Consider the following 19,317-nt stretch of genomic DNA (forward strand, 5'->3'; position numbering starts at 1 on the left):
GGAGGCGGGGCGGGGCGGGGGAGGGGCGGTTTATTGGGGGTAGGGGGGGGTTGGGGGGGGGTCAGCTGCGGGGCTCCGCCATCGCCTCCATCAGGCGGCCGCTGCTGGTCACGGCCGTGGTCAGGAAGATGAAGCGGCACCCTGCGGGGACAAGGGACACGGGGACAGGGCACGGGGCTCAGCGCACAGCCCCCAGCCCCGCGCCGTGCCCCCCCCCCCCCCCCCCCGTACCTCTGTCCCGGCCCAGGAAGCGCAGCGCCGCCATCTCGGAGCAGGTGCAGCCGCCCAGGAACACGGCCAGCACCGTGCGGCCCCCGGCCCGGCCCGGCCCCGCCTCGGCACCGCCACCTGCAACGCACGGAGACAGCGGGGTCCCGGCCCCGGCCCCCCCCCCACACACACCCCCAGCCCCTGCCCTACCTGCCTCCGAGAACTCGGGGCCGCCCAGCAGCCGCAGCACCTCCTCCAGGCCCTGCCAGCCCCTGCGCTCCAGCACCTGCCGAAGGGAGCGGATCACGGCCTGCACGCAGCGGGGGGCACCGGGGGGCAGCGGGGGCCCGAGGTCGGGCTCCCCCCGGGGTGCTCGGTGCCCGCCCCCCGCCCCGGGCCCACCTGCTCGATGAGCTTGCAGCTCAGGGGGGTGTAGGCGCCGCTGAAGACGTAGGCCATGTCCCGGGGCACCTTCAGGTCGTACTCGCCGTCCAGCCGGGGGATCTGCGGGGACGCGGTGCTCGCTGCGGGATCACGGAGCTGGCCCTGCATTGAGCCCCGCACGGCACGGCCCTCGCAGCAGGCGAGGTGAGCCAGGCACCAGGCAGCAGCCCCAGGGTGTGACAGAGCCAGGGGGAGCAGAGCTCTGGGGCAGGCCAGGGCACAGCTCTCCGGCCAGCAGCAGGCAGCCCAGCAGCCCCCCGAGCACGTACCAAGCCCAGCTTCTTGCTTATGGCTCGGAAATTGCTCTTCCTGGCCAAGGAATTAAACGCGTCTGTGATCTTTCCTGGAAAAGAAGACAAAAGCAGCTCAGAGCCCCGGGACGTGGTGCAGCAGCTGCCAGCTGGGGCCCAGCGGCTGTGCAGGCACCAGGCTCTGGCAGAGAAGGGGCAGCAGAGCCAGCACCAGCCCCGGGACTGCCCCCAGCCCTGCCGTGGGCTGCCCTGCCCCGTGGCTCCCCGTGGCTCTGGCTCTCACCAGCCGCTCGGTCTGTCACCAGCTTGCTGACCCTGCTCTCCACAGCCGTCAGGGTCTCCCCAGCCGCCTGCTCGGTCAGCAGCCCGATGCGCTTCAGGTTGTGGAAGGTCAGCAAGTGCTCGGGCCCGTAGCTCTGGGGAGGGATCACTGGGATCAGCGCGGAGCCCCAGCTGCCAGCACATGAGGCAGCAACGTGGCACCTCCGTGGGGACAGACAGGAGCCCCAGGAGGCTGCTTAGGGCACCCTGTGGGGCAGGCAGAGCCCCCGGCTCACACCAACCCCTGCAGGCAGCTGGCATATCCCTGAGGAGCACCATGGCCTGGTGCCCCATGGCAAGCAGCAGACAGGCAGCGATGCCCCATCCCGTGCTCGCCCTGCGGGGGGCCCCCAGCAGGCTCACCTGCAGGTACTGGGTCTTTAGGGAGCGGTAGTCTTTGGGGTTGAGACCTGGGGGGACAGGGCACTGCTGTGAGCTAAGCCCGAGGCCCGTGGCACTGCCCCCAGTGCTGCCAGCCCCCCTCACCGTTCTCCGTGATGGACAGCAGGCACATGAGGCGCAGGCTCTCGATAGGGGACACCTGTGTGGGGACAGGCTGTGAGCGGGCTGCCAGCCCCTGCGTGTCCCCAGGCACGGCCTGCCCCGCGGCACGGCTCTTACCTGCCGGTCGATGTGCTCCTCGATGAAGCTGGTGCTCTCCCGGATGTCGAAACCCTCCAGCAGAGCTGTGCAGGGGCAGAGGCAGAGTCATTTCACCAATTCCCAGGGCTCTCACTGCCTAGCTGAGGTAGGGTCTCAGCTCAGCCTCCCTGCCTGAACCCCGTGGGGAGGGGAAGGCTTGTGATGCTGGGCCGCCTGCCCGGCCACATGTCAGCCCTGCAAGGACGTGGCTTGACCCTGCTAAGACCTCAACACCCACCCCAACATGAACAGGGGCACCCAGGCGCAGCCAGGCTGTGAGACAGCCCAGAACTGGGGCACTGGGGCTGGGGGAGCCGGGGGGTGATGACAGACACGGAACCATGCTCACAGTGCTCAGCCTTGATCATCTCCTGGAAGTCCTGCTTGGTTTTCTTTTTCATGATGGACTCGCAGGCACCAATATCTGCACAGCCAAGAGTTTTACACTTTGGGGGTGTAACGGGCTCCGCGTACAGCTCGTCCCCCGAGCCCCACTGCAGAGCTCTGCATGCACCGACAGCCCCTGCTGCCTGCCCGCTGCTCAGACCCTCTGCCCCCCCCTCCCGCGGGCTGGCAGCGCCCTGCAACCCCCCCGCTGCCCCAGCACCTACGCAGGCTCAGCAGACGATGCTCCTGTTTCAGTCCCTTCAGTTCCTGGGAGACGAAGTTCTTCATCTGCTTGATGTCCATGCCACGGCGCCGCTGCAAAAGAGCATCGTGGCAGTGAGGCGGCTGCGGAGGGAGGCACCGGGGGTGCCCGCGTGGCCGGGTGGGACTCACGTCGTACTGTGCCTGCAGGTTGCGAGACTTCTGGCTCAGGAAGCCAAACACGCTGGAGAAGTGCTCGTTCCGGATCTGGCTGAAGACCTGCAGAGAGCACCGCAGCTCCTGCACACCCGACCCACCAATACCTGCACCCCAGGCCCAGCGGCTCCGTTCCCTGCTCAGCCCCCTCTCGGTGCCCCGTGCAGCGCCAGCGTGACCCACTGCCACCACGGCACGTGGGCAGGACTCACTTTGTCCTGGGCATTGAGCAGCACCTTAACGCTCTTGTCCGAGGAGGTGACTTCTGGCCCAAAATCCACGCTGCCTGCAGAGAAGGATGAAGAGTAGTGGAGTCACAGACTGGATCACAGAACAACAGAACGGCCCCACGTCACCCCGCTGCTGCCCTGCGACCTACCGCACTTGATGCGGAAGGTGTCGTCCACCAGCCCCTCGTACACCATCTGGGAGCACAGCGCCGTGACGTAGTCCGTGTCTGCAATGAGATCCGGCCGCTGTCCGGCTGCCTCCTGCCCTGTGCGCGTGGGCAGCCCCCAGCGCTCCCCCTGCCAGGCCCTGGCTGCAGCCTGACGCAGCCCCCACCTCTGTCTATGAGGAAGATGTTCCCGATCTCCGGATTCCTGCCCTGGCCGTCGCTCTCACTCTCCTCCTCCAGGTCCCGCCACAGCTCATAGCACATCTGCAAGGGAAAAGCACGTCAGCGCCTGTGGCAGAGCTGTTCCCTGCTCCTGCTGAGGGCTGGTGCCAACGCAGCCTCCCCGGGGCACACAGCGGGCACCTCTGGCCAGGGCAGCGTGAACCCTGCGGCTGCACCCACCTTGGCGCACCTCCCGATCCCGTAGGCCCTGCTGAACGGCCCGTACAGGGAGTTCAGCAACTGCAGGGCTCGAGCAACCGAGTTGATCCAGCGGTGATCTCCCTCCTGCAGGGAGCACGGGAGCATCAGGGAGAGGCTCTGGGCAGGCCAGGTTGGAAAAGGCTGCATGCATCGGGAGCGGGGCTGGGGCTGGGGGAGCCGTGGGCTCGGCCCCGCTCCACACGCACGGAACACGCCAGGTGCCCAGAGCCACCCAGGGAGGGCTGGAGGGGGCAGCGCAGGGGAGCTGTGTGCCAAGAGGTGGAGGCACCACAGCCCACCTGAGCAGCTCCCCAGGCAAAATCCACCCCAGGACAATAGAGTCCTCCAGCAAGGGGCTGAGCGGGACACCACGCATTGACTCCCCACACAAAGCTCTTTTGTCCTGGGCCCAAGAGGTGAGTGTGGGGAACACTGCCATCCTGCAGGGCAGCATCCCGGCAGGATCGTCCTACTGACCAAGAAGTAGTCGCGAAAGAACTCGGGCAGCTCCATGCTGATGATGTCCTCATCCAGGGGGAGCAGGTAGAAGGACCACTCATCGCAGGTGACATCTGAGCGCGGGACAGGGAAAGGCAACAGTCACCAGCCCCCGGCAGGAACAGCCCCAGGAGGCCCGGCAGCCCCACACACTGAGGGGGAGAACAGAGAGACGGGGCCTTCCCAGGGGGAATCATTCCCTTCTTCCCCCGAGGCAGGGGCAAGGCCATCTCTCTCCCTGAGCACAAGGCAGAGGCGCTGATGCTGTGCCGTGCACACCCCGCCTGCAGCAGGCAGCCTCGCGTGGCCCTGTGGCTGCTGCCCCGGCTCCAGGCCCTGTCAGCCTGGGGTGCCCGCAGCGGGGTTCCCTTGGGGTGCTGCGGTGTCAGAGCCGCCACCAGCCAGCCCCCGGGGCAGGGGGGTGGCTGCAGGCAGCACGGTCCCACTCACCGCCGAAGACTCCCTCTTCCTCCAGCACCATCTCACAGGCATAGAACTGCAAGGCAGGAGGAGGCCCTCAGCCAGGCAGCGAGCTGCCAGCGGCACACAGGACGCTCTCCTTCCCAGACACCCCCCCCCATCTGCTTTAGTGAGACATTTCTGGAAGGCAAGGGGCCGGACAGGCACAGCACGGCAGGGTGCTGGTGGAAGAAACAGCAGCCACTGACCTTCTGGGGGCTGAAGATGATCTTGTACTTGCGGCTCCGGCCTGACATCTTGTCAGCGTTGACAATATCTGCAGACAGAGCGCTTGCAGCCCCCACAAACAGAGACCACCCACCAGGCACAATGCCCCTGTAGGACAAGCTCCGGGGTCCTGCTCCTCACTGGACCCGAAATACTCAGGCAGGAAGCGAAACCCTGGGAGCGGGGCCAGCTGACAGCCCAGCAAGGGCAGCCTGCGGGGCTGGAAGGACCTGCAGGAGCTGGCCCGGTACCGGTGCGCACAGCCCCGGCTGCAGCCCGCGCAGTGTGGGACGCGCCACGCACCCCTTGCCACCGCTGCTGACCCTCCTGGGGAGGCCCCGCGGCAGCCCCCAGCCTCAGCACGGAGCGGGGGGCACCCCCTGCCAGCGGGTGGCCGATGGCTGCCCACCAGGCTCCCTGCACTCACCGGCGATGTACTTCATCGTCTTCACCCGCGGCCGGACGAGGAAGCAGAGCCTGAGCGGAGCGACAGGGGTGTGAGAGCTGCGGGTGCACAGCCCTGCCTGCCCCGGCCCTGTTCCCCGCGGCAGCTCCGCGCTGAGGCCCGAGCGGGCCCGGGGAGGCAAATCCCGAGCTGGCGAGCGGACGGGGCACCGGCCCCCCTCCGCCTCTCGGTGCCGCTCTGCCCAGGGCAGGGGCTGCACTCACTGGTCGCTGGTGCTGAGTGCGGGCCGGCTCTCCACCTTGTACAGCTTGTCCACCTCGTGCTGCTGCAGGGCGAGGCGCAGGGCTGTCAGCGGGGAGCTGTCAGCGGCACCCCCGTGCCCGGCCGCCCGCCCCGCGGTACCTTCAGGATGGAGACGTTGGCGATGCGGTCCAGGGGGCTCATCAGGTCGGCCTCGATGAACAGGTCCTTCCTCCCGGGGAGCTGCGTGATGGTGGGCAGCAGGGTGGGCACTGCCTGGGGCTGCACCGGGACCCAGCCTCGGCCCTGCCTGCCCGGGACGGCACCGTGCCCCCGCTGCCAGCTCCACCACCCCCCGGTCCCGGTCCTGGTCCGTGTCTTGGTCCCAGTGCCAGCCCCGCTGCCTCCCAGTCCCGGCACCCGCCGCCCCCCGGTCTTTGCCCTGATCCCGCTGCCCTCCTGGTACCGGTCCCGCTCCCACCGCCACCCCCCGGTCCCGGTCCCGGTCCCGGTGCGGCCGGACCTGCTCCAGCAGGTAGATGAGCTGGTCCCGCGCCAGGCGCTTCAGGATGCCGAAGTCGGGCGGCTCGGGCACATCGTGGCGGGTGGCCGAGGCCATGGCGGGGCCGGCGCCAGCCCCGGACCGGACCCCGCGGCCCGGAGCCCCCCGCCCGGAGCGGAAGCGGCTGTGGGCACGGCGGCCCCGAGCCGTTTATGGCCGCCCCGTTTCAGGGCTCCTCTGGGCCGCGCTCCCCCAGCAGCCGCCCCAGCGCCGCCCCCAGCGGCGGGCACGGCCCCGGCAGCGCGCGCTGCTCCGACCCGGCACCGGATCCGCCGCTTCCGCCGCCCCGGCCCGGCCCCGACCGCGGGCACCCCGCGGGCACCCAGCCCGTCCCGGTGCCGGTCCCGAGCCGTGGCCCAGCCGCAGCAGCTGGGCGCGGGGCAGCCCCGTGCCGGCCCTCAGCTCCTGCCCCCCCCCCCCCACCAGCTCGGGCAGCGCCGTGGCCGCGTCCCCCCCCCCCCCGTGGAGCCGCCTCCGGCAGTGGCGCCGCCCCGGAGCCCACGGGAAATGCGCAGAGAGAGCGGGCGGAGCCGGGCCCCGTTCAACCGTTTATTGCGAGCCGGGGCCCCAGGCGCGGGGCAGGCGGTACAGCAGCGTGCCGTCGGGGGCGCGCACCTCCAGCCCGCCCTGCGGAGCCGGGCCCGGGGCCGGCGGGGAGGCGGCGGCGCGCAGCGCTCGGGCGTCCTGGCGCAGGCGGCGGTGCGGCGGGGGGCAGCCCCGGCCCCGCAGCACCCTGCGCACCACGTCGGGGCTGACACCGAAGCCCCGGGCCAGGCGCTGCAGCGGCCACTCCTCGGGCAGCTCCCGCCGCAGGAACCTGCGGGCACGGGCACGGTCACCGGCAGCCGCCCCCCCCCGGTCCCGTCCCGTCCCGCCCGGTCCCTCCCGGCGCTCACCGCATCTGCTCCATGGCCTGCCAGCTCAGCGTGCGCTCGGGGGCTCCGCGCCCCTCGCCCAGCTCCCGCCGCAGCCGCTGCAGCCGCGCCGCTGCTCGCCGCCTCCGCGCCCTGCGGGGAGAGACGTGAGCGGTCCCCGCGGCCCCGGTCCCGGCCCCAGCCCGGCCCCGGCCCCGCCGCCCCGCACCTCTCGGCCTCCTCCAGCGCCGCGTCCGGCGGCTCCGGGTCCCCGGGCCGCGCCGCCGCCGCCCGCCGCGGGGCCCCGGCCAGGAGCGCGGCCGCCCGCAGCCCGCGCCGCAGCAGCGCCGCCATGGCCCGAGCGGGAGGGGCGGCCCCGGGGAGGGGGGGGGCGGCGCGGCGGGGCCGGGGACCGGGGGCCGGGGGCCCGGTGCCGGGTCTGCCCGGGTCAGGGCCGTGCGGGGCGGGCAGCGGGAGCCGGGCAGGGCAGGAATCGCCTCTGCCCCTCACCGGTCACTGATGTGAGCAGAACCAAAGCAGGGTAAGGCGTACTCACAGCCTGCAGCCTTGTTTCTGGCTCCAGAGAGCGGCTGGGCGCTCAGCGGCAGTGCCCTGGTTTTGGGGCAGGGCTGGGTCACCCCTGGTGTCTGTGCAGCCTGGCTCTGCGGGCAGCCCCCGTCCCGCGGCTGGAGGCTGTGCTGCGCCTTGGGCTGCTCACGGCAGGGGATGCTCTGGCCTCGAACCGAGAGGGTGCACACGGCGGCAGGGGCAGAGCCCTGGCCGGCTGGCGGCTGGGCCCTGGCGCTGGGCTTGTGCGTGAACGAGTGCCCCAAGGGCCGGACGGCACCTCCCAGGAGCGAGAGGGGGATGAGAGTCACCAGGCTGCAGGCCTTCTGTCCCTGGAGTGCGTCCCAGAGAAACTGCGACTGGAAGGAAAGAAAGCAGCCGCAGCTTAGCTCTGGAGGCCTTGGCAAGAGGCAGGAAGGAAAAATCTTCCCTAGTCACCTACAGGTGCTCACTAAAGCGTCTTGTTGCACTCCCTCCCCAAGCTCAGCATGCTCACAGTCTCAGACTCAAATCATCTAAGGGGTCAGTGCAGCTGCCCATCTGATGTGCCTGCAGCAGTGCTCAGACTCCCAGACTCTGCCCATAACATTGCTCTGAGCTGGAGTGGGGTTTGCGGAAAGAAATGCCAGAGCTGGCTGGGGAGACTTCAGTGATGAAGGATCTGACCCAGCCCCAAATAATGCTTTGCTGCTGGAAAAGTGTGTCCAAAGTTTAGACAGCTAGCACCAGTAGCCTGCTTTGGGAATTGGCTTGGTAGCCAGGACTCAGCTTGAGACAATCAAACAGATCTGCTTTAAGGCTAGGTCCATCCCAGGGTTCCCCTGGTGCAATCCTCTGCTGGGCACCCGGAGATAATCCAGGACGTGACCGCAGCAAAGCCAAGGGTTCACGCTATAGCACGCTCCTGCAGAGCGAGGATGACTGTGAAGGGGGAGCCCTGCACCGAGGGCTGAGCTCTGTGGTGTTTCCAGCACGGGCACTAACAGCATCAGAACACGTGTACCGGACTCATCAGCTTCCCTAGGAGGGGGCTTGTGTAATGCAGAGGGCAAATAATTTAGGGAGAGGCATTGTCTGCAGTGCAGAATACACTGAAAGACTTTTTTTTAGACATTTCCACGCTTCCCTTCAGTCCCCCTTTGTTCTGTTTACTTCATCGGGCTCCTAGTGGTTTAATGCTCCCAGCATGTTAGTGTCCCTAGCTTGTAAGAACTCCTTCCTAGGAGTTCATCTTATTTAGTCAGGAGATTCATGGTATGGCCCTGAAGGAGCAGCCCAGGCTGTGCTGCATGTTGGGGACAGCAGTGTCCGCAAGGCACTATGACCACAGCCTGTTCTTTGGAATAGCAACGAGCAACATCTTCTGGGGAAAGGTGCCCGGGGGCTCTGTGCAAGTGATTGGCATGGCCCCCCATGCACCCACTTGGAAAGAGACAAAGTCACAGAACTATAGGAAAACCCAAGGACCCAGACACTACGTTGGATCTCATTTAACTGAGCCACACCAAAGACACTCAGTGCCCACGATTCACTCCTCACGATCCTCCCGGGAATGACTTGTCTCTTATGTTGGCCTTGCAGGACGGACCTGGGCAATCTTCAGTTACCTGGATCTTGGAGGTAACAGGAGAGGATCTCTGGGTGTCAGTCGATCTATCAGTTGTGGGGAGCAGCCGGGAGAGCTGATTCGTGATGCCCAGGCCTCGGATGAGGTTCTTACGCTTCCGAAGAGCATTCACTCTTTTCTTCTCCTCATCCTCCACGATATCCTGGGGTTGCATGGAGTCATACTGCACTTGCTATATCTCAGGAAAGAAACACACAAGTTACAGCAAAGGTGAAGCTGTAGTAATGGGCAAGGGAGACAAAGCCGCAGATTGCTCCGAGCCCTAAAAGAGTTTTAGACTTTGGGGTGGAGTGGGATGGAGATCCCAGTGGGAGGCGCTGCAAGGTAGGACAACACTGGTGCTTACAAGTGCCTCCCAGCACAAGTTCTCAACCCTCTGGACTTCACGGAGGGGAGTTCCAGCCTTGTACTTTTGTTCCTCAGGAGACACACGCCCACGGCTCTGTTCCAAGAGCCCTGTTAGTGCCTTTGAGAGACCCACGGGTGAGCACTGACTAGAACAAAGTACCTTTTTATCCTGCGTCTCGGTGCTTCTGGAGGTGAGGTGGGTTATAGAAGCTGTGGTTTTGTTGGGGATCTGGGGTTTGTCCATGGCTGACTCTCCCTGCAGCTCTTCTTTCCTCTCTTTTTTCTTCTTCCTGGTAACAGCCTCTAACTTGTCTTTCTTCATGCGGATTTCCTCCAGTTGCTGCCTGCCATAGAAGAACTGCCTTGGTCACTGGTTCCATAACAGCAAAACACTGCAAAGACTTCAACCTGAGGACATTTTGCTGTAGTCAGGAGTTCTGTAGTGAATAGATCATAATGGAAATGTGCTAAGAAGTGGGAGAGGAGTGCTGCTAAGAGAGAGACTACTGTACTCCACTGCTGTAAGAAACGCCCATGAATTAGGCTGGGACTGCCAGCAGGGTGGGAAGGGGGGAGGATGCTTTCAATGTGTCTCCTGAGCCCAGAAGTCAGTGGAATATTGCATTTGCCTCTCAGAGGTACGCACTAAAGAGGCTGCTTTGCCATGGCAACAGCATATGCAGACTCTCCTCCTTCCAGCTCTCCCCAGCTTGCTTACAGCTGGTAACCAACAGGAGTCACTCCCAAGAAGGGATCAGAAGCGAGTGGTCTCTGCTCCGCCCCTGTGTAATGTGAGGGGTGGGTTTTCTGCGGGAGCAATGTACCTGGCACACTCCTCTCGTGCTTTGGATGATACCGTTTCCTGGAAGAGAGAGCTGCTCTGCTTGAAAAATGGCTCGTACTTGTCTGTTCCACACGCTGGGTAGATGCGCCGGTAGCTGCCCAGGTGCGAGTTCTCGTACTCCTCTGCCTGGGACAGCCACGCTGCCTGGTTGCTCTCTAACTCCTCGCATCTGCAAACCAGGAGAAAGCACAGGCAGGCAGGGAGCTGCGATGGGAGACTCCATTATTTTTACTGCCCGAGAGACAAAAGGCCTGGCTAGCTTTGTCCCCGTCTTTCCCCATCTGGGAGCCTGTTTCACACAGAGTCACTGCAGGGAACCTGCACAACCCACACTTCTTCATCCTCTACATGCAGAATGCTGGTGAAGCATTTTCAGGTGCCTCCCCTGCTCCAGGCTCACAACCTGCCCCTCAGCCTTTTCAACCCAGTTAATAGGGCAGTTCAGTCACAATGTGCCTGTACAAGGAATGCCTGCTACTCCGCATTGGGCTGGGAGATCTTCACGCCAGCAGGGAGCGTGGGGCAGCCGAGGGACATGCCATGTGCAGGGCTGACACGCTCAGCTTCTCCAGCCTGTAGTTACCCCGGGTCTCATTGAAATGGGAGCTGGAGGGAGTTCCTGCCTTGCCCTGTGTGGCAGGAAAAGCCCGGGCAGCAGGCTCATCTCCAATGGCCTCGGGCAGCCATGTGGATTCATGATCATGAAAGGACACGCAGACAAAGAAGGGTGGGAAAACCCTCAGCCCTGGGAAAGGAGCCCTGCTCTGGAGAAGGGCCCTGTGGCCCGGGGTGCTCCCAGCCCCTGCAGCAGTGCTGCAGTCTGTCCTGTGAGCGTCACTGTAAGCCCGGGCATGCTGGCACGGCCTGACGGCAACACAAGGACGTGAGGAGCAGGCACAGCTCCATGGGGAAGGTTGTAAGGCCAGAGGCCAGAGCACGGGGAGCCTCAGATCTCCTTGCACCCGGGGACCGGTCCTGGCTCTTCCCATCCACGGTGCAGATGGTTTGGGGGATCTCTTCTCAGAGGCCCTGTGGTGCCCCAGCCCCTGGAAGCTTCAGTGTCACATCCCGGCTCTCCTCACCAGGGGCCTGCAGCACCGTGCAGAAGAGCAATACCTGGATACCCGGGGAGCCTGATGGCTCTGGAGCAGCCGTTCCTTTGCCCGCTGTCTGTCTTCTTCCAGCACTTTCCTCTTGTTACAGGCATGCACGTTTATTAAGTTGATGGTGTCACAGAGAAGAGCATCCTTCACCTCACGGTCCAGGCGAGTGTCCGTGGTGAAGCTGGGAGAGTGGTTCACCTGCCAAAACAAGCAGCTGGTCGAACCTGGCAACTCCCAGCAGCAGGACACCAACTCCCAGACCGTGCTGCCAGCTGCAGGCTTGCTGGCCCCAGCCTGCCTCCCTGTACACTTTCCATCAACCATCGAATATCCTGAGCTGGAAGGGACCCACCAGGATTGAGCCCAACTGATGCTCTCCCCTGTAACAGCGACAGAAAGCGGGAGGCTGCCCGCAGTGTCTGGTCCTGTCCCTCTGCCCCTTCTGCAGTGTGATGCTCATCCCCACCGCAGGCCATTCAGCTCCTATACCCCACAGGACTGCAAGAGCTCAGGGCAGCTATCATAAATTCAGGATGCTGCTACAGATCAAGGAGCTCTAAGATTCAGGAAACTCCCTGTTGTTAGAGAGGGTGTACAGGGAGCAGGTTCTTAGATCTGGTGAATTGAGGTTGCTTAGCCTGCAGCAGGTTGCTTGGCCACTTGTCTTCTCAGACTGTTTAATGTTGTGAGCGAGGTGGCCCAGTTTAGTCAAAGAAGTTCTGTTCATCCCACCACCCCTTCTTCTGGAGCTTTCCCCAGACAAGCAAGCTCTCAGCTGTCTGCTGCTTCAACGCAGCAGGAGACTTTTCCTCACCTCTAGCAGCCAAGGTTTCAGGTTTCTGTCTAGCAAAATATCAAAACCCAGTATCTCGAAGCAGGCACAGCTAGTAGTGTGGTTAGGAAAGCAGCTTTGGTAATTGTGCTTCACCACAGGGTAAGCTGAAATAAGAGTCTTTATAATAATATCTTCAATATCTTCCCAGAGTTTTGTTGTGTTGTAGCTGTTAGCCATCATCCAGGCATTCAGGGTAGAGAGTTTCCTGTGTGGGGGACAGGAGATGGTAAGAGCTCAGCTGTGGTACCATGTTTCTCCCAAGAAAGATGGAAGTAAACCAATGTCCCCAACACAGCTTTCCTGCAGGGTGTGCACCAGGCATCGTGGTACCTGAACGAGACAATACCTCTTACTGCCCATCGTGTCATCCTGGATGAAGTTTGCATTACGTTTGTTGATAGCATAATTGGTCAAATGCATGCAGATATCACCCTGAGAGAGGAACCGCAAGAGACCTTTCATTAACTCTCAGCTGCAGTGTAAACAGAAACAACAGCCCCATTAGCACTAACCTAGCCGCCAGCCTCACCCACCCCTGCCTCCTCTCTCTCCGTGTCAGTGGCTTGCAGCAAGGAGTGAATTATGCTGGTGATTCATTCTCTAGCCAGAAGTTAGAGCAAACAGAGCTCTACCTGCTCCCTACCACTGTCCTGTCTCTTGGGGGAGAGCATGGGAGTAAGCCCCACAGATGCCATTCCAGTTGCGGCCCCACCAGAAAACAAGGGACTCCTCAGGGCAGAAGCTGCAGCACGTTTTTGCAGATTCTTCCTCTTCTTTTATTCATCCAAAGCAAAAGACCTCTCCAATACATAAATGTACTGGAGAGAGGGAGGGAGTACAAATACGCAGCTCTGGGACAAGGGGGCACATAGTCAGAAACCCAGGGTGTCTCACACCAGCCCGTGGCCAGAACGCAGCAATCCAACACTAGAGTCTGTCTTCCTCTGGGATTTTATAGGATATGGACCCCTACCTAGAGATGGGCATGGGTATGGTCTACAGCTTTCTTTCCCTGTTCTCCTTCCTGTCTTTCCTAGGCTGTTCCACTACCACCAGGTAATTCTCAGGTCCCTCTTCTACCTGAAGCACAGGCAGACACAGAAAGGTGCAGACCTGAGAATGCCCACAGAGGCAAGAAGCAGTAGCAGTGTTGCCCAGAGACGTTGTGGAGTCTCCATCTGTGCGAGATTTCAACACCTAATTGGGTGAAACTCAGAGAAACCAGATCTGAATTTATTGTTGACCCAGTTTAGAGCAGAATGTGGGACTCAAGAACATCCAACGTTCCTCCAAATCTGAACACCTCTCAGATTCTGTGATAATGCCAGTAAACAGCCCAGATGTGGGACCTGGGAGTAGATCTACTTCAGACACTCCCGAAATAACTTCTGTGGGGAGGAGATGCAGAGGGAGGGGAGAAGAGGAAAGAAAGAAAGCTGAGTCCCATAAAATGCACCAGTACCCGCCTTATCGGGTTCTGGAATGCCCCTAGGACAACCTAGGGTCTAAAAACTATAGATACTATGTGAGTTTTTTGTAAACCTCCCTTTTTTACCAGGTTTCTCCTGCTGGGATCGATGTACCTCATGGTGGCAAACCGGGCCAGACCCTCCTTGTAGACAAAAATCCTCAGCGGGTCACAAGATGTGACCAGCACATAGATACGCATGTCAAATTTAAAGCCATCAATAAGGAAAGGCTGTGAGAAAAAAGGCAGGAGCAAGCATGAGATAAAGGAACATTGCTAGGCGTGCCGCGGATTCCTGGAGGTCAGCTGCTCTGCGTGCACTGCTGGTGCCACTTCCTGGCAGCTCAGCAGCGAGGAGAAGGGCGAGCTTTTGCTTTGCTGCACTGCAGCCACACCGGTGCCCGTGGCAGATTCAGGAGACATGGGGCAAAGGACACAGGGAGGAGGCAGGGAGCTGGAAGAGCTAAGAAGTTGCAATCCTCCACCTGTATTTCAAGACGATCTCCATTACCTTAGAGATATACTGCTGGCAGATCATGTGCTCTCCGTGTTTGATCTCCTCTGCATTACGTGTTATGAAGATGCCTCTCCCCTGGCAGCCACTGTCTGGCTTGCAGATGAACGTTCTGTTTTTCCTCCTGCGCCTGTAGGCCTGGAAGTCTCCGTAGCTGTACAACGAAGGGGTGACTGTTACAAGCTGCAGAAAGAGAGCCCCTCACCTCTCTGATAACATTTGGATATTCACACTATGGTGCTGTGGGGCTGAGCTCACATATCATGCTACATGGCTGATCTTCAAGAGCAGCTCCACTGGGAGCACGATGCCTTGAAGCGTCAGGCCCACACGGCAGTTAATTATTTTGCTCTTGAGGGAGGAACCCAGTCTCTATACCGGGCACCACATTTAAGGGAAATGGGGAGGCAAACAGGACAAATCCCAGAAAACAGTGCCAAGAACAATCAGAGTCCAGGAAACGCAACCTGGAAAGGCAGACTGAGAGAACTAGGTCAGTCTTCCCCAGAAAGGAGAGGACTGAGAGGACCTGTACCAACAGCCTTCCTGGACCTGGTCCTGTTAGCAAAACCCAGCAAACCACTGGGCCAGTGCCTACAGGAGAAGTACTAAAGCGCTGATATTTCAGCAAAGGTGCTTTAGGTCAGATATTAAGAAAACCATCATAAACGTGAGGAGAGTTCAGCTGCAGAACATATCTGGGAAGCCCTACTTTACGTCTTTCAGGAAATGCTACAAATAAAATCTGTCTGAAAACGGATATCTTATCTCCTTACACCACCCAAACTTACGAGTGCTCTTTGGCATCTTTCAGCTACACTTCTGTGATTGTTTGCCTGTGTATTATCAGAGAAGCCGGGCCTTCTGCCCCAAACTTCGAATAACGTGATGATGGTTTACATATAACTGTACCCGTATTTTGTTTAGCATGACGACCTGCACTCTCAGTATCCTCTGCCATGACACAGCATGCTTCTCTGTTACCTCTCCTGTTCCCAGTGAGCTGATGATCCTCAGAAGCACAGGTATTATGCTTCCCACCTAGCCCAGTGCCCTTTGTCCTTCAGGGTGGGTCCCTCTTCTGAGATTTAGCCCTTTGGCCTGCAACCTGCCAAGCAGCAAGGCGTGTGTTGTAGCAGGTGCTACTCCACAGCCTATTTCAGTCTAATCAGGATTAAAGATGTGTGAAACTAGAAACGGGTCTCGGTGCCCTGTTCAGATCCAGGGAAGGTTACGAAGGCCCAGGCCAAGACACGAAATCTCAGAGAGGCCCCCCACGTCCAAGCCCTATCTGTCAAGCATAGACCTTCCCACTTCCTATTTCACACCCCCGTTCTCTGCTGCAGTAATGTGTATCACTCACTCAGCTGGCAGGCACCAAGTACGGGGAAAAATATTGTACTCCTTGGGGAAGAGTCTGAGCATGCGGTTAAGGTTGCGAGCCAACAAGTTCTTACGGCAGATCTCTATCATGCCAGGAAAATGGTTGATTTTCTGAAAGAGGTGCAGAAGAAAAAGAGAATCATCACTGATAGTCCTTGAGACCCAGAGACAGCCAGTGTATGAAGAAAGAAGCAGCAGAACGGGAAGCCAGGCGAGCAGTTGCCTTGAACGTCTGCCCAAGGATAAGATTACACTAGAACCGCTTTATCTGAACTTCACCAGTGTGATTTATCTGCTCGTTCCATCTCAGCCCTGAAGCTCTCCCTTCCTAAAATATTGCAGCTTGTGGAAGGGAGCAGTTTGTCCAGAAGAACCATTTATTTCACCCTGCATTAAAGAGGCTGGCAACTTTCCAGTTCGTGCTACTGACTGAACTGTTGCTGAGGGCACCAAATCAGAGACACAACAGAAGCAGTGGCTGCTGAACCTGCGCGCTCTGGGACCAACACCGATAAGGAGGGCGCACGGGTGCTCGTTTAGACACTTCTGGTTTGTTCTGCAACGCTTTGTTCCGCTAACCCTCTCTCATCCTCCTTTCCTGAGCTCTTCCTGCTGGGCGCCCTTTACACGGGGGTGTTTACCTGAAACCGTTTCATTTCCATGACACGCTCCAGAGAGACCGAGCAGTCCGTCCAGTACAGCGTCCATTCTTCGTTTTCTCCCACTTCTTTCAGCCCGCAGCACCGTGCAGCACGTCGCACTGTACCAAAGAAAGCGTGTGACAAGGCGCCAGCAGAGGATGTAAATGCCCGGGACTGTTAAACCCCCAGACTAAACAGGAGCTAAACAAAGCTCTGCGGGCTGCACTGCCACCCGCACAGGTGACGAGGTCTCGATGGGACCCTGCAGGAGGCACCGCAGCCACCAGCTGTACCACGCTAACTCACTACAGACCCTGACCACAAGTACACTGGGGAACATCGTCCCTGTAAGCCCTCCTGCTGTGGGGTCCCAGAGCACCCCCTGGATTACAGCAGGCTTGCATCTGCCACGTGTTTGATGCCACACAGGCAGATACGAGTCTTCTGAAGACTGCCACACCACCTCCTGTGGGGATCCTCAGCCACCTCCTGTCACCAAACTGCGCGTAGCCCTAGGAGGAACAGGCGCTGCCTGTCGCTCTGCGTAAAACAGTGCTCCTTGCACAGCCAGCCTTCAGCTGACCACAGCTAAAGGCTGTGACTTTCAGCAGTGCATATGTGGTTGCAGTGCGAGAGTAGTCATTAGCAAATTGACTAATAACATCTGTCCAATCGTTCCTTTAAGATACAGCTTGTGGCAGCCAAGAAGAGCAAGACGAGGAGCAGGAACCAGTTACCCAGAGCACGTCACTGGAGACGAATGGCAAGGAGATGTTGCAGGCACTGATCCAGCCTGTTCCACCACCCGCTTCAAGTTAAGCTGTTCACAGAGCTCGCTTCGTCTCCCCAAGCACGGGTACCAGTCCCGCTTTACGACTGCCCCCAGCCGAACCTGTCTCTCTGATCCAAGCAGAGGCCTGGTGAATGCAGGTGTATGGGGTGGTGAGAGCTTGCAGTGCTGCCTGATTTGGGTCTCTTTAAGCACTGAGCACCTTGGCCCAAAGTGCAGGATTTTCACAGGAGTTACATCCCTTACAAACAATAAATTCATGAAACAAAAGCAACAGTGCAGCAGAAATTCAACACCAGCACTCCTCGCTGGCCAACTGGGCATCCGAGGAGCTCGCTGCGGGTGGGTTTCATCCAAAGGGGCACTCGGCAGCGCCCCGGCCTTACCGCGGTGCCCCGGCCTTACCGCTCTCGTACTTGCAGGTGGTCAGGTTGATGGACGGGACGCTGGAATTGAAAGAGAGCAAACAAGAGCTGCTCAGTGCGCGACCAGAGCCTGTCTGAGACTGGGTGGGCAGGAGGGGGCCGTGTCACCCGAATGTCACCCATATGTCACCCGAATGTCACCCGTGCCCCGCAGAGCACATGGGCTCTGTGCAGGGACCAGCACGGCCCTGGGGGGCTGCGAGGTGACCCGGTCCCGGCCACGGGGTGTTCCCAGGCGTCACGTCGGGGAGATTTGGGGGTCGCGGAGCTCCTGCTCCGTGCCGGAGGGGCCCCAGAGGCCTCACCGGGGCAGGGCCCAGCCGGCACCTCGCGTCCTGCCCTGCTGCGGGGGGCACACGGGCACCGCGCCCCGGGACAGACACCAGGACACGGGGCATGCACCGACAGGCTTTATGTGCGCGGCCGCGGGCAGCACGGACGGACCGACGGACAGACGGACCGACGGACTGATGGACGGACCGACGGGTGGACAGACAGACCGACGGACAGACAGACAGAGCTCCCCGCGCCGCCCCCTCCCGCCGCACTCGCCTGCGCTTCTTCCGCTTCCCCCGCGGCCCCGTGCCCGTGCCGGACGGGGGGGTCCCGGCGGCGCCGTGCCCGTGCCCGGTGCCGGTGCCGGGGGCCGGGGCCCGGCTCCCGCCCGCAGCCCCCGCGGCCGCGCCCCCCCCGCCCACCTCCATGGCGCCGCTGCGGGGCCGCCGCCGTCTCCATGGCGACGCCCCCCCCCCCCCGCAACCATCGAGAGGCGGGCACGTGGGCGGGCGGTCACGTGTCCCGGGGGGTGTCACGTGTCCCGCGGCGTGCCGGGCAGCAGCTCCCGCAGCAGGCGGCGCAGCTCGGGCTCGGGCAGCAGCGGGCGGCGCAGGGCGCGCAGGGCCTCGGCCTCCGACAGCGCCGCGAAGGGGGCGGCGGCCGGCAGGGGCAGGTACCCGGCCAGCTCGCACAGCGCCACGGCCGGCACCGCCTCGTCGGGCCCCTCGGGCTCCTCGAAGCTCGGCCGCCGCGCCCACAGCAGCACCCGCAGCCCCGCGGCCGCCGCCCCCCCCGCCGGCGGCGCGCCCCGCGTGGCGAACACGTTGTAGGCCAGGCCCCGCGCCGCCAGCCCGGCCGCCAGCCCGCACACCGCCTCCGCCACGGCCCGCAGCTCGGCGCCCGCCGTGTAGAACAGCAGCGCGGGCGCCGGGACGTCCCGCAGCAGGGCCGGGCCCCCCTCGGGGAGCAGCGGCTCGGCGGGCGCCGACTCGACGCGCAGCGGGTGGGCCAGGTAGAAGGCGTGCAGGTGCAGGTGGTTGACGGAGGCCGAGGCGCCCAGGCTGTTGAAGCCCACGCGGAAGCCGGGCTGGGTGCTGAGCAGCACGGCCTCCAGCCCGAAGCGCAGCAGCTGCGGGGTGAGCGCCTGCGGCAGCCCCAGCGCCGGCTCGGGCAGCAGCAGGACGTGGCCGCGCTCCAGCGGGCTGACGTTGATGGCCACCAGCACGCGGTCCAGGGGCGGCGGGTCGCCCCCCGAGCGGCGCCGCAGGCGCAGCAGCACCTCCCCGGGCCGGATCCGCGTGAAGTTGAACTGCTGCGGGTCGAAGGGCTGCGTCAGGCTGCGGATGGCCTGCGGCGGCCGGCGCTGCGTGGCGCGCTGCGGGTTGAGCTGCGCCACCAGCCCCATGGCGCCGGGCAGCACGCGCGTGGGCAGCTCCTCGAGGCGGTAGCGGAACAGGCCCCGCGCCATGCGGTCCTGCCACGCGCCCAGCAGGGCCCGGTCGAAGCGGGACGGCGTGGCGCTGGGCCAAGAGACCCCCTGCAGCACGAACTCGTCCTCCCCGTACACGAAGTCCTCGGGCTCGGGGATGTCCGGTGGCCCCGGCTGCTCCCCGCTGCTCGCCGCCGCCATGCTCGGTGCCGCCGGGACCTGCTGGGGGAGAGGGGGGGGCGGCCGGGTGAGCGCCGCGGTGCCGGGGCCGGCCCCGTGCCCCGAGCTGCCCCCGGTGCCGGTGTCCCGGTGTCCCGGTGTCCCGGTG

General features: G+C 62.3%; 4 protein-coding genes and 1 long non-coding RNA gene across 9 annotated transcripts; 1 reads left to right on the top strand and 4 right to left on the bottom strand.

Annotated features, from left to right (window-relative positions):
* Positions 1 to 14: 14 nt before the first annotated feature.
* On the bottom strand, positions 15 to 6,272 carry VPS33B (VPS33B late endosome and lysosome associated). The gene is made up of 23 exons (XM_084531727.1): positions 5,847 to 6,272; positions 5,486 to 5,566; positions 5,347 to 5,408; positions 5,105 to 5,154; positions 4,659 to 4,726; positions 4,441 to 4,486; positions 3,970 to 4,064; positions 3,472 to 3,576; positions 3,237 to 3,333; positions 3,052 to 3,129; positions 2,885 to 2,958; positions 2,649 to 2,735; positions 2,480 to 2,570; positions 2,218 to 2,292; positions 1,848 to 1,912; positions 1,713 to 1,767; positions 1,590 to 1,636; positions 1,189 to 1,321; positions 924 to 997; positions 613 to 714; positions 421 to 496; positions 232 to 348; positions 15 to 141 (listed from the first exon to the last, which is right to left on the bottom strand). The coding sequence occupies exons 1-23, from the start codon at positions 5,940 to 5,942 to the stop codon at positions 62 to 64; spliced, it is 1,854 nt and encodes a 617-aa protein (XP_084387853.1). The 5' UTR covers positions 5,943 to 6,272; the 3' UTR covers positions 15 to 61.
* A 149-nt stretch (positions 6,273 to 6,421) lies between these two features.
* NGRN (neugrin, neurite outgrowth associated) lies at positions 6,422 to 7,193 on the bottom strand. Its single transcript, XM_084531750.1, has 3 exons — positions 6,969 to 7,193; positions 6,782 to 6,892; positions 6,422 to 6,702 (listed from the first exon to the last, which is right to left on the bottom strand). The coding sequence occupies exons 1-3, from the start codon at positions 7,091 to 7,093 to the stop codon at positions 6,435 to 6,437; spliced, it is 504 nt and encodes a 167-aa protein (XP_084387876.1). The 5' UTR covers positions 7,094 to 7,193; the 3' UTR covers positions 6,422 to 6,434.
* Positions 7,194 to 7,229: 36 nt separating this feature from the next.
* TTLL13 (tubulin tyrosine ligase like 13) lies at positions 7,230 to 17,988 on the bottom strand (the record flags this gene model as incomplete). Of its 5 annotated transcripts, XM_084531722.1 has the most annotated exons (14): positions 7,230 to 7,665; positions 8,914 to 9,105; positions 9,442 to 9,625; positions 10,106 to 10,294; positions 11,242 to 11,426; positions 12,043 to 12,268; positions 12,410 to 12,495; positions 13,177 to 13,260; positions 13,619 to 13,762; positions 14,043 to 14,199; positions 15,409 to 15,539; positions 16,070 to 16,188; positions 17,265 to 17,305; positions 17,837 to 17,988. In XM_084531722.1, the coding sequence occupies 14 exons, from the start codon at positions 17,986 to 17,988 to the stop codon at positions 7,246 to 7,248; spliced, it is 2,310 nt and encodes a 769-aa protein (XP_084387848.1). In that variant the 3' UTR covers positions 7,230 to 7,245. The 5 variants fall into 5 exon arrangements, with proteins under 5 accessions (XP_084387848.1, XP_084387849.1, XP_084387851.1 ...); XM_084531723.1 differs by lacking the exon at positions 13,177 to 13,260; XM_084531725.1 differs by lacking the exons at positions 17,265 to 17,305; positions 17,837 to 17,988 and adding an exon at positions 16,807 to 17,258.
* Positions 9,127 to 9,746, top strand: LOC311442477. Its single transcript, XR_014696659.1, has 2 exons — positions 9,127 to 9,416; positions 9,619 to 9,746. It is a non-coding gene; the product is annotated as an uncharacterized lncRNA (long non-coding RNA).
* On the bottom strand, positions 17,682 to 19,315 carry GDPGP1 (GDP-D-glucose phosphorylase 1). Its single transcript, XM_084531748.1, has one exon. The coding sequence runs from the start codon at positions 19,188 to 19,190 to the stop codon at positions 18,093 to 18,095; it is 1,098 nt and encodes a 365-aa protein (XP_084387874.1). The 5' UTR covers positions 19,191 to 19,315; the 3' UTR covers positions 17,682 to 18,092.
* Between the last annotated feature and the right edge of the window lie 2 nt (positions 19,316 to 19,317).

The sequence above is a fragment of the Aythya ferina genome, assembly GCF_964211825.1.
Source record: "Aythya ferina genome assembly, chromosome: 11".
Taxonomy (NCBI): domain Eukaryota; kingdom Metazoa; phylum Chordata; class Aves; order Anseriformes; family Anatidae; genus Aythya; species Aythya ferina.

Excerpts from the sequence above, each read along its gene's own strand:
- VPS33B (XM_084531727.1), bottom strand. The coding sequence starts at position 5,942 with ATGGCCTCGGCCACCCGCCACGATGTGCCCGAGCCGCCCGACTTCGGC. Across the intron at positions 2,736-2,884 it reads TGCTCAATGCCCAGGACAAA|GTCTTCAGCCAGATCCGGAA; the intron begins GTGAGTCCTGCC and ends TGCTCTCTGCAG. Across the intron at positions 2,293-2,479 it reads GCATCGTCTGCTGAGCCTGC|ATATTGGTGCCTGCGAGTCC; the intron begins GTAGGTGCTGGG and ends TTGGCTGTGCAG.
- GDPGP1 (XM_084531748.1), bottom strand. The coding sequence starts at position 19,190 with ATGGCGGCGGCGAGCAGCGGGGAGCAGCCGGGGCCACCGGACATCCCC.
- NGRN (XM_084531750.1), bottom strand. The coding sequence starts at position 7,093 with ATGGCGGCGCTGCTGCGGCGCGGGCTGCGGGCGGCCGCGCTCCTGGCC. Across the intron at positions 6,893-6,968 it reads GCGCTGGAGGAGGCCGAGAG|GGCGCGGAGGCGGCGAGCAG; the intron begins GTGCGGGGCGGC and ends CTCTCCCCGCAG. Across the intron at positions 6,703-6,781 it reads CAGGCCATGGAGCAGATGCG|GTTCCTGCGGCGGGAGCTGC; the intron begins GTGAGCGCCGGG and ends CCGTGCCCGCAG.